We start from the raw sequence: 13521 nt of genomic DNA on the forward strand, positions 1-13521 counted from the left end.
TCAATATAACTTTATGTCTAGCAACTAATTAATAAGACGAAGATATATGAATCATTACATTTTCCTCTAAATCTAGTAGTTTACATTAACAAGTTTCAAAGTTATTAAGTTATTGGATTAGTTCTATATCTAGCAACTATTACAACAACATGCATAAAGTGACATTTTGATATAAATTTATGTGTAGCAATTATACGAATTGATAAGTTGAATAAGGTCATAATTATAACAATGAATACTCAGAGAATTTCATTCACAATTCTTACAAAAAGATGATTAAACTCAATGAATACACTAGCTCCTCTAGTGCTTACACTAGCTTCATTCACAATTCTTACAAAAAAACAGTACTATTATTATTATTATCAAAATTTATGAATCATATATATATATATAAGAGTAAAAAATTGAAACTCATAATTGTTTGTTACTAATATATATATCAATCATGCAATAGAGAAAAAAAATAGCAAATTATCACATATATAATAATACAATACAGTTTTGGTAACATATATATTTATTAATAACATATATAACAATACAATTCACGATTAGTAACATATATATCAATTAGTAAAATATATGATAGTTACATATATAACTTTAGAATTAACAATTAGTAGCACATATAACAATATATGATATACGTTAGTTTCAAACTCAATATCACAAAAGTTAGAAGATATGTTCTAAATCATCAAGACACTGAGAACCAATATAGTAAGTAATAACATATATAATACTCATATAGTAACATATATAACACTACAAATTCACACAAATTTGATAATTTAATTCAAAAAATTGGTTGGAGAATTTAAACAATAATAAAATATTATTTCATAGTATCTATTTTTTTAATATGCAATTCAGTTCTAATAGTTCCTAAATTTCTAAAACCATAATCTGAATCAAATATATATGGTTCCTTACGAAAAATAACTGAACCACATTTTGTAAGTTTGGTTTGGTTCTATCAATTTTATGGTTTAAACTAGAACCACTTACACCCCAACCTTACTTATTTATTTATATATATCTATATTAGTAAATTACAGCAACATCTAACAATTTTATGAAGCACCCCTTATATTTGTGTATTAATAAGGGAAAGAAGCTAGGTGGAGACAAGAAATCTAAAACCTAACAAGGGTAGAGATAATGTTCATTTTTTCAACCATGAATAATTCATGTTTGGGTTTTAGAGGCTGGGAACATAAAAATCAAACCAACCAATCTGCTTTTATTCCTGCATGAGATTATAGATTATATTTGATATAAACATTATGTTTTATATAATATATAAACTAAATTAGTTTAGAAGAAAACATTCCCAACCAAATAGCAATAATTTTCTTACTTTATAACCCTTTTAGTGAATACTAAGTACCACTGGCTCTATTTTCACATTCCCTTCACTGGAATCTTCAATCTTTTACCTATCATGTTCACCTTTCTTTATTTATTTCAATCCTTATCTCCCCAAAATTTACAGTTACCACATACATTACCGTTCTGGGTCCCACATGCTCCTTCATCCAACGGTTCAGATCTTATTATTAGATTGTGTTAGGGTTTACTCAACCTCATTCGTCACCACCAACAACCACTACTATATAGCCTCTCACTTCTCTCTTTCCTCTTCCTCTCTCATTTCATTTCTCTGTTTTTTTGTTTTGTTTTGTACTCACGCGCCGCCCGGTTATCTCCGGCGGCCACCCTTTATCCCTTTTCGCATCTATCACCATATCTACCCTTACCCTTCCCTCTCCTCACTTATTCCATAAAAAATTAAACAAAATCGCAAAATAAAAAAACAAAATTGTTTTTTTGTTACTAGTATCTAAACTACAGTTTCCTTTGTCTATTTAGGTTTTTTCTGTTCCCAATAACAAGAGGAGGGGGAAGAGAGAAGAAAAAAAAATAGAAAAAAGAAAAACTATATAACTTTAGAATTAACAATTAGTAGCACATATAACAATATATGATATACGTTAGTTTCAAACTCAATATCACAAAAGTTAGAAGATATGTTCTAAATCATCAAGACACTGAGAACCAATATAGTAAGTAATAACATATATAATACTCATATAGTAACATATATAACACTACAAATTCACACAAATTTGATAATTTAATTCAAAAAATTGGTTGGAGAATTTAAACAATAATAAAATATTATTTCATAGTATCTATTTTTTTAATATGCAATTCAGTTCTAATAGTTCCTAAATTTCTAAAACCATAATCTGAATCAAATATATATGGTTCCTTACGAAAAATAACTGAACCACATTTTGTAAGTTTGGTTTGGTTCTATCAATTTTATGGTTTAAACTAGAACCACTTACACCCCAACCTTACTTATTTATTTATATATATCTATATTAGTAAATTACAGCAACATCTAACAATTTTATGAAGCACCCCTTATATTTGTGTATTAATAAGGGAAAGAAGCTAGGTGGAGACAAGAAATCTAAAACCTAACAAGGGTAGAGATAATGTTCATTTTTTCAACCATGAATAATTCATGTTTGGGTTTTAGAGGCTGGGAACATAAAAATCAAACCAACCAATCTGCTTTTATTCCTGCATGAGATTATAGATTATATTTGATATAAACATTATGTTTTATATAATATATAAACTAAATTAGTTTAGAAGAAAACATTCCCAACCAAATAGCAATAATTTTCTTACTTTATAACCCTTTTAGTGAATACTAAGTACCACTGGCTCTATTTTCACATTCCCTTCACTGGAATCTTCAATCTTTTACCTATCATGTTCACCTTTCTTTATTTATTTCAATCCTTATCTCCCCAAAATTTACAGTTACCACATACATTACCGTTCTGGGTCCCACATGCTCCTTCATCCAACGGTTCAGATCTTATTATTAGATTGTGTTAGGGTTTACTCAACCTCATTCGTCACCACCAACAACCACTACTATATAGCCTCTCACTTCTCTCTTTCCTCTTCCTCTCTCATTTCATTTCTCTGTTTTTTTGTTTTGTTTTGTACTCACGCGCCGCCCGGTTATCTCCGGCGGCCACCCTTTATCCCTTTTCGCATCTATCACCATATCTACCCTTACCCTTCCCTCTCCTCACTTATTCCATAAAAAATTAAACAAAATCGCAAAATAAAAAAACAAAATTGTTTTTTTGTTACTAGTATCTAAACTACAGTTTCCTTTGTCTATTTAGGTTTTTTCTGTTCCCAATAACAAGAGGAGGGGGAAGAGAGAAGAAAAAAAAATAGAAAAAAGAAAAACTTTTTTGAGAAAAAAAAATTCATTCTGTTGAGATGGCTCAGGTTCAGGCTCAGAATGTGGTGCAGGGTCCTAATGGTGGTGCTGGTGCTGGTGCTGAGAACCAGTTAGTGACGACGTCGCTTTACGTCGGAGATCTTGACCCTAGTGTGACGGATTCTCAGCTCTATGACCTGTTCAACCAGTTGGGTCAGGTTGTGTCTGTTAGGGTTTGCAGGGACTTAACCACTGGGAGATCGCTCGGTTATGGCTACGTCAATTACAGCAACCCCCAAGATGGTTAGTTGTTTTTTTTCTTTTATTAAGAGATGGGTTTGATGAAAGTTTTGATTTTGTTTATGAATTAGTTAATCTGTGTGTTTTGGACACTAATTTTGTAATAAAATTGTGGTCAAATTGAGGTTCAGGCTAGTTATTAGTTTTTTGTGGATGTTTGGTCCTGTGAAGTGAAGGGTAAAGAAGAAAGAGTGAAACTCAGCCTAGAAAGCAACAAAATGAGAATTTATTGGGTTATTTGCTATATGAAAAATGTTTGTTGATAATGTCTGTTCGGTCATATTAATTGTTATATCATAACAAAAGGAGAATTTATCGGAATATTTGCTGTATGAAGATGTTTGCTGATAATGTTTGCCATATTAATTGTTATATGATGTCTTTAATTTATTGTTTATGTATGAGTGGGCTTACATTGCTGCTCAATCTCATCAAGCAAGTCTGTTATTCATGTTGTTAGGGAATTTACTGTGATGTGATTTATTGCTTTATAAATGCTGATGCCTTTGTTACAAACAGACATGCATAGTGAATTGAATTGTTAGTTTACACAGTAAAAGACGAATATTTGCATGTTTTTCTTTGAAAATCGCAACTTTGTGTGTTGTTTCTGAAGCTACACTCTATGTTGTCAATTGTTTTGTTGTTTGATTCTTCAGAGTAGAATAGGGGGGAAGTTTTTCGTCCTTTCTGTGTAATATGAAAAATTTAGCCAAGAGTCACTTGCACTACTGGACGATTTCATGAAAACTTGGCATTTTTCACGTGGGGAAGGATCCTTAATGGGAAGAGTGAGCTGTGTTAACATATGTAATAAATGTAGTATCTTATGCAGCAACTAACAACAAATGTAATACCAAAAAATCTAGCAACAAATCTGGATGAATCATGTAGGTAACTTTGGGATAACTGTGCTCTTCTATTGGTGGCTGTGTAGCAAATTGTGAGAATTTGAGGCCAGGTTTATAATTCATAGAATTGCCTAAAAGCTAGCCATTCAAAATCTGGTTATCAGGAAGGTCCTGGATGTATAGTTTATCGCCAGCAATAAGCATCCCTAACTTTATCCTAAACCCTAAAAAGGTACCGAACTGCCCAAACATTTAAGTACATCTCCATGAAATCACAGGTCCTCTGGTGCTACATGATTTGCCACAATAACTAACGAACATTGCATTTCAAACTGAAGCAGGATGGGAAATTCATTATTAAAACATTTTCCGGGGTGATTTGTGTTCTTTATCATGCCGAATCTTATATTTATTGGCTGACTTGTCAGGGCCATTATACATTTGGTGGGTGTGGTTTAAAGAGTCATTGCCATTTGATTCTCTCTAATCTAATTTGCTTTGTACCTATTGTTACTTGATGTTATGCTTTTCTGTACTTGATTAATATACCAATAGTCTACTAGTTTATATGTTTAAGTTTTTGCTATGGTTTATTCCACTTTTCTCTCTCTGTCAATATGATATTTGCTACTTGCTTACAGCTGCCAGATCATTGGATGTTCTGAACTTCACTCCTCTCAACAACAAGTCCATCCGTATCATGTACTCTCACCGTGATCCCAGTATTCGTAAAAGCGGGTCAGGAAATATTTTTATCAAGGTAGACATTTCTTGGTTCTTCCACATTGTCTGATTATGGAATCCTGCAGAGCTTCTAAGTTGCCTAGCATAGTTGGTTCTGACATTGCCATTTGTTTTCTTTCAATTTTTTTGGTTGTTGCAGAATTTGGACAGGGCAATTGACCACAAGGCATTACATGATACCTTTTCTTCATTTGGGAACATCCTTTCTTGCAAGGTGGCTACAGATTCATCTGGTAACTCAAAAGGCTATGGCTTTGTTCAATTTGATAATGAGGAATCTGCTCAAAAAGCCATTGAGAAGCTGAATGGCATGCTGCTGAATGATAAACAAGTTTACGTGGGACCCTTCCTTCGCAAGCAAGAGAGAGAAGTTTCAGTTGACAAGGTCAAATTCAACAACGTTTTTGTGAAGAACATATCTGAGTCAACCACTGATGATGAACTGAAGAAGGTTTTTGGTGAGTTTGGACCAATTACCAGTGCTGTAGTGATGAGGGATGGGGATGGGAAATCAAGGTGCTTTGGATTTGTGAACTTTGAGAATACTGATGATGCTGCTCAAGCTGTCGATGCTCTTAATGGGAAAAAGTTTGACGAAAAGGAGTGGTATGTTGGAAAAGCTCAAAAGAAATCTGAGAGGGAGCAGGAGTTGAAAATTAAGTTTGAGCAGAGTGTGAAGGAAGCAGCTGATAAATATCAAGGAGCAAACTTGTATGTGAAAAATTTAGATGATAGCATTGGTGATGAAAAACTTAAGGAGCTGTTCTCCCCTTTTGGTACCATCACCTCTTGCAAGGTACGTGATATAATTGCCTTCCACTAAATGTTTCATAGCTGTTTATTCTCTGTAGATCATATAATTTTTTACTTGAAAGGTTATGAGAGACCCTAATGGTATAAGTCGAGGATCTGGATTTGTTGCATTCTCGACCCCTGAGGAGGCATCTAGAGCTGTAAGTTGTGGAATTTTTTTGGTGAATATAGTCGGTTTTTTTAGTGTAAAAAATGAAATGATTTCTTTCTTCACCTTTTGGTAGCTCGCGGAGATGAATGCCAAATTGGTGGTAAGCAAACCTCTATATGTGACTCTGGCCCAAAGGAAAGAAGATAGAAGAGCTAGACTGCAGGTATGAGTTAGTCTAAATGTTGAGGTCTTTTTTCCACTTGGACACTATGTAGGTTAATTTTGTATTTTCAATGTAGATTCAATGTTTGTAGTTTTCTGTCTTCCTTGCACATGAGGGAATACTCATCTACATACACGCTTTATTCTGTCACTTCGATTTAATCTTAAAATGTAATAATGATTGTAAATGGATGTGGATGTAGATTATCATATGAAAAGTATAAATGTTTTTCTGCATCAATTATATTTCCTTTGGATAGTCCTGATAGTTTTTTCTGTTATTTGGGATCGGGAACATGTGGTGTGGTGATGCCATGTCCTGCTTCTTCATCAAATGCAATAAAGACTAGTTCTGTGTTGTGTTTGGTTACTGAGTCCTTGTTAATATGTAGAATTTTAAACCTTGGACTCATTTACTTATACAGGCTCAATTTGCGCAAATGCGCCCTCTTGCAATTGCACCCTCTGCTGCTCCTCGTGTGCCATTGTATCCCCCTGGTGGTCCAGGTATTGGTCAACAGATATTTTATGGTCAAGGCCCTCCTGCTATGATTCCTTCCCAGGTAAACGCTTATATAGTGCATCTAGTTAGACTTTATTTCTTGAGTTCGGGAGTGAATTGCAATTTTATCCCTCTGATTTTGTTCGTTTGTCATTGAGTAATTTCATCAACAATCTTTTGCCTGACCTTGAAATTTGTCAGCCTGGGTTTGGGTATCAACAACAACTTGTGCCTGGTTTGAGGCCCGGTGGAGCTCCTGTGCCAAATTTCTTTTTGCCAATGGTTCAGCAGGGACAACAGGGTCAGCGCCCAGGTGGAAGACGTGTCGGTGGAGTCCAGCAGTCCCAGCAGCCGGTTCCTCTTCTGCCACAGCAGGTTGTTTAAATTCCATCTTGTGTTCATATTTTTGGGATCATCTATCCTAGTTAGAACATTGACCTCATAATATTTGGATTGACAGATGCTTCCCAGGGGACGTGTGTATCGTTATCCTCCCCCCGGTAGGGGCATTCCTGAAGTTGCTGGAGGCATGTTTTCTGTTCCATATGATGTCAGCGGAGTGCCGATCCGTGATGCAGGACTCTCCCAGCAAATTCCTATCGGAGCTTTGGCTTCTGCTCTGGCAAATGCTTCTCCAGAGCAGCAGAGGACGGTACACATTCTAACTGACCCGCCGACGAGCAGCATCATTTATTGCTTTTTAGTGTCTGTAACTAACTCCTGTATGTTGGTTGTGTACTTGTAGATGCTGGGTGAGAATCTTTACCCTCTGGTGGAACAGTTGGAGCCCGAAAATGCTGCCAAGGTGACTGGCATGCTTCTGGAGATGGACCAGACTGAAGTTCTGCACTTGCTTGAGTCACCCGAGGCCCTGAAAGCGAAAGTAGGTGAGGCGATCGAAGTCCTGAGGAATGTCGCACAGCAGCAGGCTGGTGGTGCGGCTGATCAGTTGTCTTCATTATCATTGAACGACAACCTTGTTTCTTGAGTTATTTATATTTTGAGATTACTTCTCAGAGATTATGGATTGCGTTATTATTGGAACTGGGTTTGATCCAGTTTCTAGACTTAGTTTGTTAAATTCAATTTCCATACTTTTGATTTGGTGGTTTGACATACACCATCTTCCTGCGGTTGAAGGGACCTATTTCAACGCTGGTTTAATTATGCATTGAATTTGATACTTTGGGATAATTTCTTGTCATGTTTGTTCGTTTGGTTGCATTTATTGTTTATTTATTTTTTGTGCGAAAAAAGGATACAGTTTCATTCTCACGGGTGAAAGGTGATGTTACGAGTGGGGGAGTATGGAGTATATCTTCTATGGAGAAAGATCTTCCGGTGTCTCCATGTCCTCAAGCAGAGTCTACTTTTTATTACTTTTTGTTTTTAATTTTTTTTATTTTATTCATGTGTCAAAGTGTGATTGATCTGAGACAGAGAATGAGACACTGTTGAGGATATGTGATCTTCATCTCTCTGTGTGTCACTTCTATCCTACAAGTGGTCCAGGTTTCAATGGCATGGCCAATGGTTCTGCTTTACGTTGCCTATTGCTATTGTTCGCATAGTTTTGGTAAAAACGAGCTAAATATAGTAAAGGTGATTTTCTATATTTGGGATTATTATTATTTTCTCGATTTGACCTTTTGAAATTTTGTCATAATCTATAATTCAACTTTTATAAAAAAAATTAAAAGTTTAATATTCAATTATAACTAGTGTTCTGGACCATAATACTGGTTAAGGGTTACTGTGTTTGACATTGATTATGTTTTTACTTTATAATTTATAAAATATGATTTTATAAATTGTGGATTATAACCTCAATTGAAAATTATTCGTTGGGCAAAAAAATATTTTTTGGTACTATCAAGGGTATCTCTCATTCTATAAGTAATGAGCTAATCCCTTTTAGAATGTGTAATTATTTTTCCTAATATATGTCACTTTTAGGAATCAAATCTTTAACTTTTTGATTATATACACATATAGTTATCATCATATATATTTTTACTTTAAAATTTTGAACTTCTAGTACCCCATACTAAAATTTGGATTGGTGTTCCATATTTTTCTTTCAAAGGTTACAAATTTTTCATACTTCTTCAAGAATGAGTGTAATTTTCTTAGTTTGCCATGATACTAAAGGTTTCTACTTGTCAAGAATATCCTTTGTATGAGTAAATCTTCATTTGTATGTATCAAATTTGATAGAACGAGTGTGGAATGGGTTCTGTAATGAAATGGAATTGTCCCAATAACACACCCAAGAACAATGAAAAATACCTCTATATATTGTATTATGAAAAAGATGAGTTTCTTACGATGGAAGTTGATTATCTCAAAGATAGCTATACAGAGAAAGTGAAAGAAGAAAAGAAAGAAAAAAATGACTAAACAGAATAACTGAGTTAGATGATTCATGATCAATTCTTCCATACCCTCTTTCATCAATTTACTCTATTATATACTAGACTCTAGACCAATTAAAATCTTTCAGCCTAGAGTTAGTTATACGGGTCCTTATGCTTTTCCTCAATCCCTGATTATCCGGATCAGCTGCCATGTGTCCTCTTTTAGTTGTGTCAGTCAATGACCCGTTTGCTCTTCCTAATTCATCATTTGTCCCAACAGTATATGTGATAATTCCTCATCCATTAGAAACAACCTTGTCCTTAAGGTTGAAGTCCGGGTAAGCCTCTTGCAATGTTGAATAGTCTTCCCAAGTAGCATGAGCTACATCTAACCCTTCCAATTGGATTAGATATTGTTGGATTTGCTGTTGTCCTTTCAAAATCACCCAATTTTGTAGAACAGAAACATGTTGCAATTCTATGTCCGTTATATTGGAAGATAAGGTTGAGAATGATCCCCTTTGCACATCTTAAGTTGAGAACAATGAAAGACGAGATGTATTCTAGTAGTTTGAGGTAAAAGTAACTTATAAGCTACTTCACCAATTCTGTCAATGATGGTGAAAGAACCAAAATACCTCAAACTCAATTTTTTATTCTTCTTGAGGACAACATAATGTTATCTATAGGGTTGTAATTTGACCAAAACCATATCACCAACCTTGAATTCTATTGGTGTTCTTTTCTTGTCAGCATACTTTTTCATGTGTTGTTGAGCCTTGTAGAGATTTAGTTTCAATTTGTTGAGTGTCAAGTCTCTCTGTAGAAATTGTTCTTGGACTGAAATGGGATCAGTGCGGTCAAGAGTGTATTTAATCAACATATGAGGATCTCTGCGATATACACACGTAAAAGGAGTTATGCCACTACTATGATGATAGGAAGTGTTGTACCAATATTGTGCCCAGGGTAATAATTTGACCCATTCCTTAGGATAGTCATAAGTGAAGCAACAAAGATACATCTCCAAATATTTATTTAAGGCCTCAGATTGTCTATCCGTCCGTGGATGATAAGCAGTGGACATATTCAAGGAAGTACCACTTAGTTTGAATAGTTGTTGCCAAAATTGGCTTGTAAACACTTTGTCCTATCAGATACAATTGTCTTTGGTATCCCATGCAACCTCACAACACTTTTCATAAATAATTCTGCTACCGATTTACTAGAATAGTCAGCCTTTAAAGCAGAAAAATGGGCATACTTTGAGAGTCTATCAATGACCACCATTATTATAGAGAACCCATTTGAAGGATGAAGACCAATAATAAAGTCCATGGCTAAGTCTTCCCAAATCTGATCCGGGATTGGAAGTGGTTGTAATAACTCAGTAAGAAGAGTGTTGGCAGCTTTTGCTTGCTGGCAAACTAAGTAATTTTGCACAAACTCCTTGACATCTTTGTGCATACCAGTCCAATGGAATTGAGAAGATATGCGAGATAGGGTTCTAGTGACACTAGCATGTTCGCTTATCACTGAGCTATGAAACTCTTGTAAAATTTGATGAACTAAGGCATGTGCAAAAGGAATAACCAATCTGCCCTTCCAATACAACAATTGTCCTTGTACTAAATAATGAGAGCTAGGGGTTTTGTGCTACAAATACAATTCCATAATACCTTTTAAGTGAGAGTATGCAAGGAGAGCTTCTTTTAAGGTAGGCAAAATGTGTAATTGAGCATCAACAAGAATGTTATTCTTCCCAGGCTTATATTCGATTGTAAAACCATACCCTAATAGCTTGTGTAACCAATTTTGTTGTTCTGAACTTGGCAATTGCTTCAGTCGTAGCATAAAATTCTCTAGCATAAGCAGAGTGTTTTTGCATTCTAGGAGTTAACTATTTGGAGAAAAAAACAATACGGTGATGGTCTTTGCTAAGAACTGCACCTATTCCAATCCCTGAGGCATCATTCTCCAATACAAAAGGCTTGGAAAAATTAGGTAAAGTAAGAACAGGTGCTTGAGTAACTGCAGATTTTAATGCTTGAAATGATGTAGTGGCAGTTGCAGTCCAGTTGAAACTATCCTTATTCAATAGGTTTATTAGAGGAGCAGCTATGTTAGCATAACCCTTGATGAACTTTCTGTAATAACTAGTAAGACCGAGAAAGCCTTTTAAGTGTTTCAATTTTGTAGGGTCTGACCATTCTATCACAACTTTGATTTTACCTTTGTCCATTGCCACACATAAACCTGAGACGGTATGGCCTAGGTAATCCACCTATTGAAGTCCAAAAGAACACTAGGATAATTTGACAAGGAGTTTATGATGCTGTATATTTGAAGCACAACCTCAAGATTGTGTAGATGGGATGACCATGAGGGACTATATACTAGAATATTGTCAAAGAATACAAGGACAAACCTCCTCAACAGTCCATGGAAGATGTCATTCATCAAACATTAAAAAGTAGTAGGGGCGTTGGTGAGACCAAATGGCATCATTGTCCACTCATAGTGACCTTGATGGGTTCGAAAGACAGTTTTAAATCTATCCTCTTTGTTTACCAATATTTGGTGGTATCCTGAGCAAAGGTCCAACTTTGAAAAAAATTGGCCCCCATGGAGCTCATCTACTAACTCATCAACATTTGGGATAGGACAAATATCCTTGATGGTAATAGCATTCAAGGCTCTATAGTCAGTGTAGAATCTCCAGGTCTCATTTTTTTTCTTCACTAAAATTATAGGAGATGAGAAAGGGCTACTGCTAGGCACAATAATTCCTTGCCTAAGCATGTCTTGCACCATAACCTCAATTTGTTGTTTCTGGATGTGAGGATACCTATATGGCTTGACTTTAACAGGTGCAGCACCAGGTAATAATGGGATATAATGATTCTGTGGTCGAGTAGGAGGCACCCCAAAGGAATGGAAAAAACATCACGATAAGTATGCAGGAGAATCACCAACTCTGGTTCCATATCAGTAGGCAGATCCAACCATTGATCATGAGGACAATCTGGATGTTGAAACTGCAGGGTATATAACTCATCAATAGCATGAGTCTGATGTATTCTTCTAAGGTGAGTGAATTGTGTTGGTCTAGGTAATGTTGGTTGAGCACCATGTAAAGTGATGAATTTGTTTCCTACATAAAACTTCAATGTCAAGTACTATAATCAGAAATATGAGGACCTAATGTGGCCAACCAAGCAGCTTCCAAGACCAAGTTAGCACTAGTAACAGGCAATAAGTAAACTGGGATTGTTAACGAGTGTCCTTGGATTTTAACCTCTATTTCTCTGACTAACCCTTCATCCACTAAAGCACTACCATTACCCACCAAAACCTGGAAGTGTGGAATTGGCTCAATAGGTAATTTCAAATAGTAAGCTAGTCGTGGTTGAAAAATATTATCACTAGAACCACTATCCAAAGACCTAGACTGTCATCCCATTAATAAACCTTGGAATTTCATTGTGCCAAGTCCAGAAGATCCTTTTAAAGCTTATAAGACAAGTGATGATCTTGTGAGACAAGCAATTTTGAAGATGTATCCAAGTCAGGAGGGTCATGCTGAATTTCTTCAATATCATCCTCATGTAATTGGAGTAGCATGTATTGTTTGTTGGGGCACCTATGGCTTGGAGAGAATTTTTCATCACAAGTAAAGCAAAGACCTTTTTCTCTCCTAAGTTGTATCTCAGCAAGTGTCATTTTCTTAACATTGGGATTTCTAGTAACTGAGTTGTAAGGGTGGTTGGGAAGGAGAGGGGAAAGGCTAGTGGATTTGATGGTTTGGTTAATGTATGATGTTTGTGTTCTCGAATATGGGTTAGGCTGGAATTGTTTGGGTTTGGAATTGTATTTTTCCTCATACAGCTTGGCTAAGGTCACAGATCGAAGCAGTGTTGAGGGAGCTTGAGCAATAATATCCCTTATAATATATGTTTTAGTCATTCAATAAAACAATCCAAGAAGGCTTCATGAGTAATTCCATGTACTCTATTAGCTAGAGCAGTGAATTGTACATAATAATCATGTACAGAACCCATTTGCGTGAGCTTGAACAAATGTGAACGAGGGCACTCATTAGGTGATGGTCCAAACTCCAGTTCCAGTTGTGAAGAAGATCTTTGCTCCTGACCTTGGCACGGTTTTGATGAAGACACCAACATCACCAAAAATAAGAAAAGGAAGAATACTTATGAAGACAAAGAAGATTAAAGCTTCAAGATAATTAGATTAAGTCTCTATAGGTACTTCTATCCTAAAACTCTTAAATATACATAGTAATGCTCAAACTATTTTTAAAGAAAGTTGAAACACTTTAAAAATACTTAAAACATTTTTCAAAAATAGTGTGTAACGGG

At 35.3% G+C, this 13521-nt stretch overlaps 1 protein-coding gene across 1 annotated transcript; it reads left to right on the forward strand.

Moving 5' to 3' along the window:
* On the forward strand, window positions 2983–7994 carry LOC109332854 (polyadenylate-binding protein 8-like). The gene is made up of 9 exons (XM_019567952.1): window positions 2983–3565; window positions 5055–5173; window positions 5297–5953; window positions 6033–6110; window positions 6195–6284; window positions 6709–6846; window positions 6987–7160; window positions 7246–7437; window positions 7531–7994. Exons 1-9 carry the CDS (start codon window positions 3322–3324, stop codon window positions 7771–7773), a joined length of 1935 nt encoding a protein of 644 aa, XP_019423497.1. The 5' UTR covers window positions 2983–3321; the 3' UTR covers window positions 7774–7994.

This window comes from Lupinus angustifolius, chromosome LG18, assembly GCF_001865875.1.
Source record: "Lupinus angustifolius cultivar Tanjil chromosome LG18, LupAngTanjil_v1.0, whole genome shotgun sequence".
NCBI classification, from domain to species: domain Eukaryota; kingdom Viridiplantae; phylum Streptophyta; class Magnoliopsida; order Fabales; family Fabaceae; genus Lupinus; species Lupinus angustifolius.